The sequence below is a fragment of the Aegilops tauschii genome, chromosome 5 (assembly GCF_002575655.3).
Source record: "Aegilops tauschii subsp. strangulata cultivar AL8/78 chromosome 5, Aet v6.0, whole genome shotgun sequence".
Lineage (NCBI taxonomy): Eukaryota > Viridiplantae > Streptophyta > Magnoliopsida > Poales > Poaceae > Aegilops > Aegilops tauschii.
The window spans coordinates 546,915,456-546,916,767 of record NC_053039.3 but is presented as its reverse complement, the minus strand read 5'-3'; the positions used below and the strand labels follow the sequence as shown (position 1 = coordinate 546,916,767).

The 1,312-nt window shown below is 49.4% G+C and overlaps 1 protein-coding gene across 1 annotated transcript; it reads left to right on the top strand.

Moving 5' to 3' along the window:
* Nucleotides 1–407: 407 nt before the first annotated feature.
* LOC141023139 (BTB/POZ and MATH domain-containing protein 3-like) lies at nucleotides 408–1,091 on the top strand. Its single transcript, XM_073499469.1, has one exon. The coding sequence runs from the start codon at nucleotides 408–410 to the stop codon at nucleotides 1,089–1,091; it is 684 nt and encodes a 227-aa protein (XP_073355570.1).
* The last annotated feature ends 221 nt before the right edge of the window (nucleotides 1,092–1,312 follow it).

Below are 1,312 nucleotides of genomic sequence, written 5' to 3'. Positions count from 1 at the left end.
CATATTTTTTAATTTCTGAAAATAAAAATTGTAAACTTTTACAAATATGCAAATATTATTCAAATCCATGTTTTTTCCAAATTCATGATTACTTTTCGAATTCATGAACTTTTTTAAAATTCATGAACATTTTTAGCTTCATATACATTTGCTAATCTGCAATTTTTTTTTTCCAAATCTGTGAACTTTTTTGGAATTCAAGCTCGTTTTTTTAGAGAAGAGGGACTAGCTCATGTCACGAGTGAGAGAGAGGGGCGAAACATATATTTGGGCCGCGGCCCATAAGGGCTAACCAGGACCTACCAGAAAGCCCTGATCTCACGGAGTCAACTGAGCAGCCGCCGATCTCTCTTGTTGCCTCGAGAATAAAAATCGAAACCAACTCCAAACTGTACACATCGGTGAGGATGGGGATCATGGCGCCGCCGACGTCGTCCGGCGGCGTCGACTTCTACATCAAGTCCAGGGTGCCCGGATCTCATCTTCTGCAGATCGACGGCTACTCGATCGCTAAACACGCAACCGACGGCACCAGCTTCAAGTCCTGCCCTTTCACCGTGGGAGGCTACCGTTGGGCCATCTACCTCTTCCCCAACAGCGACAGGCTCGACAGCGCCGACTTCATCTCCGTCTTCCTCGCCCTCGACGAGTACATTAAAGGGCCCATCAGGGTGCATCTTGAGTTCAGCTTCATGGACGAGGTCGAGAAGCAGGATCCCGCGCACGTCCGCGCGAGGCAGGTAGTTGACCTGCATGGCGGTTACGTCGTGGGCTACCGCAGGTTTATCGCGAGGGAGGCCATGGAGAACTCGAAGCATCTCAAAGGCGACCGCTCCACTATTCGGTGCGACCTTTTCGTCCTGAAGCACGTCATTATCCGGGAGAACCTCCACGCGAGCGGGCATAGAAGATGCGAGGCTTGCAACCTCCGAGTGGCGACGATGGGAGGGGGGCCGCTCGTCCATGCATGTTTGTGCGATGTCTGCAGCCATGCTAGCCGCAACGACGCTGCGGCAAAGCAGTGCGCAGGCTGCCATGGACCCGATGAAGGGTTCTTCCTGTCACTCCTTTCTCCAACGTCAATTAGCTAGCGCTCTATCTTGCCCTCTCTAGAGCTAGTTTAATGTCCAGCGTAAGTTTCATTTTTATGCTGCCTCTTGTGAACCTTGATAGTTCATCTAGGAGACTTGTACTTGGATTCTATGAAAGTATGAAGGGATCTGCCTGGCACCACTTTATCAGGCTTGGAAGAAAAGAACATTCAACGACTAAAACTAGTTAGCATTTGAATTGCCCTCTCCAAAGCTCGATT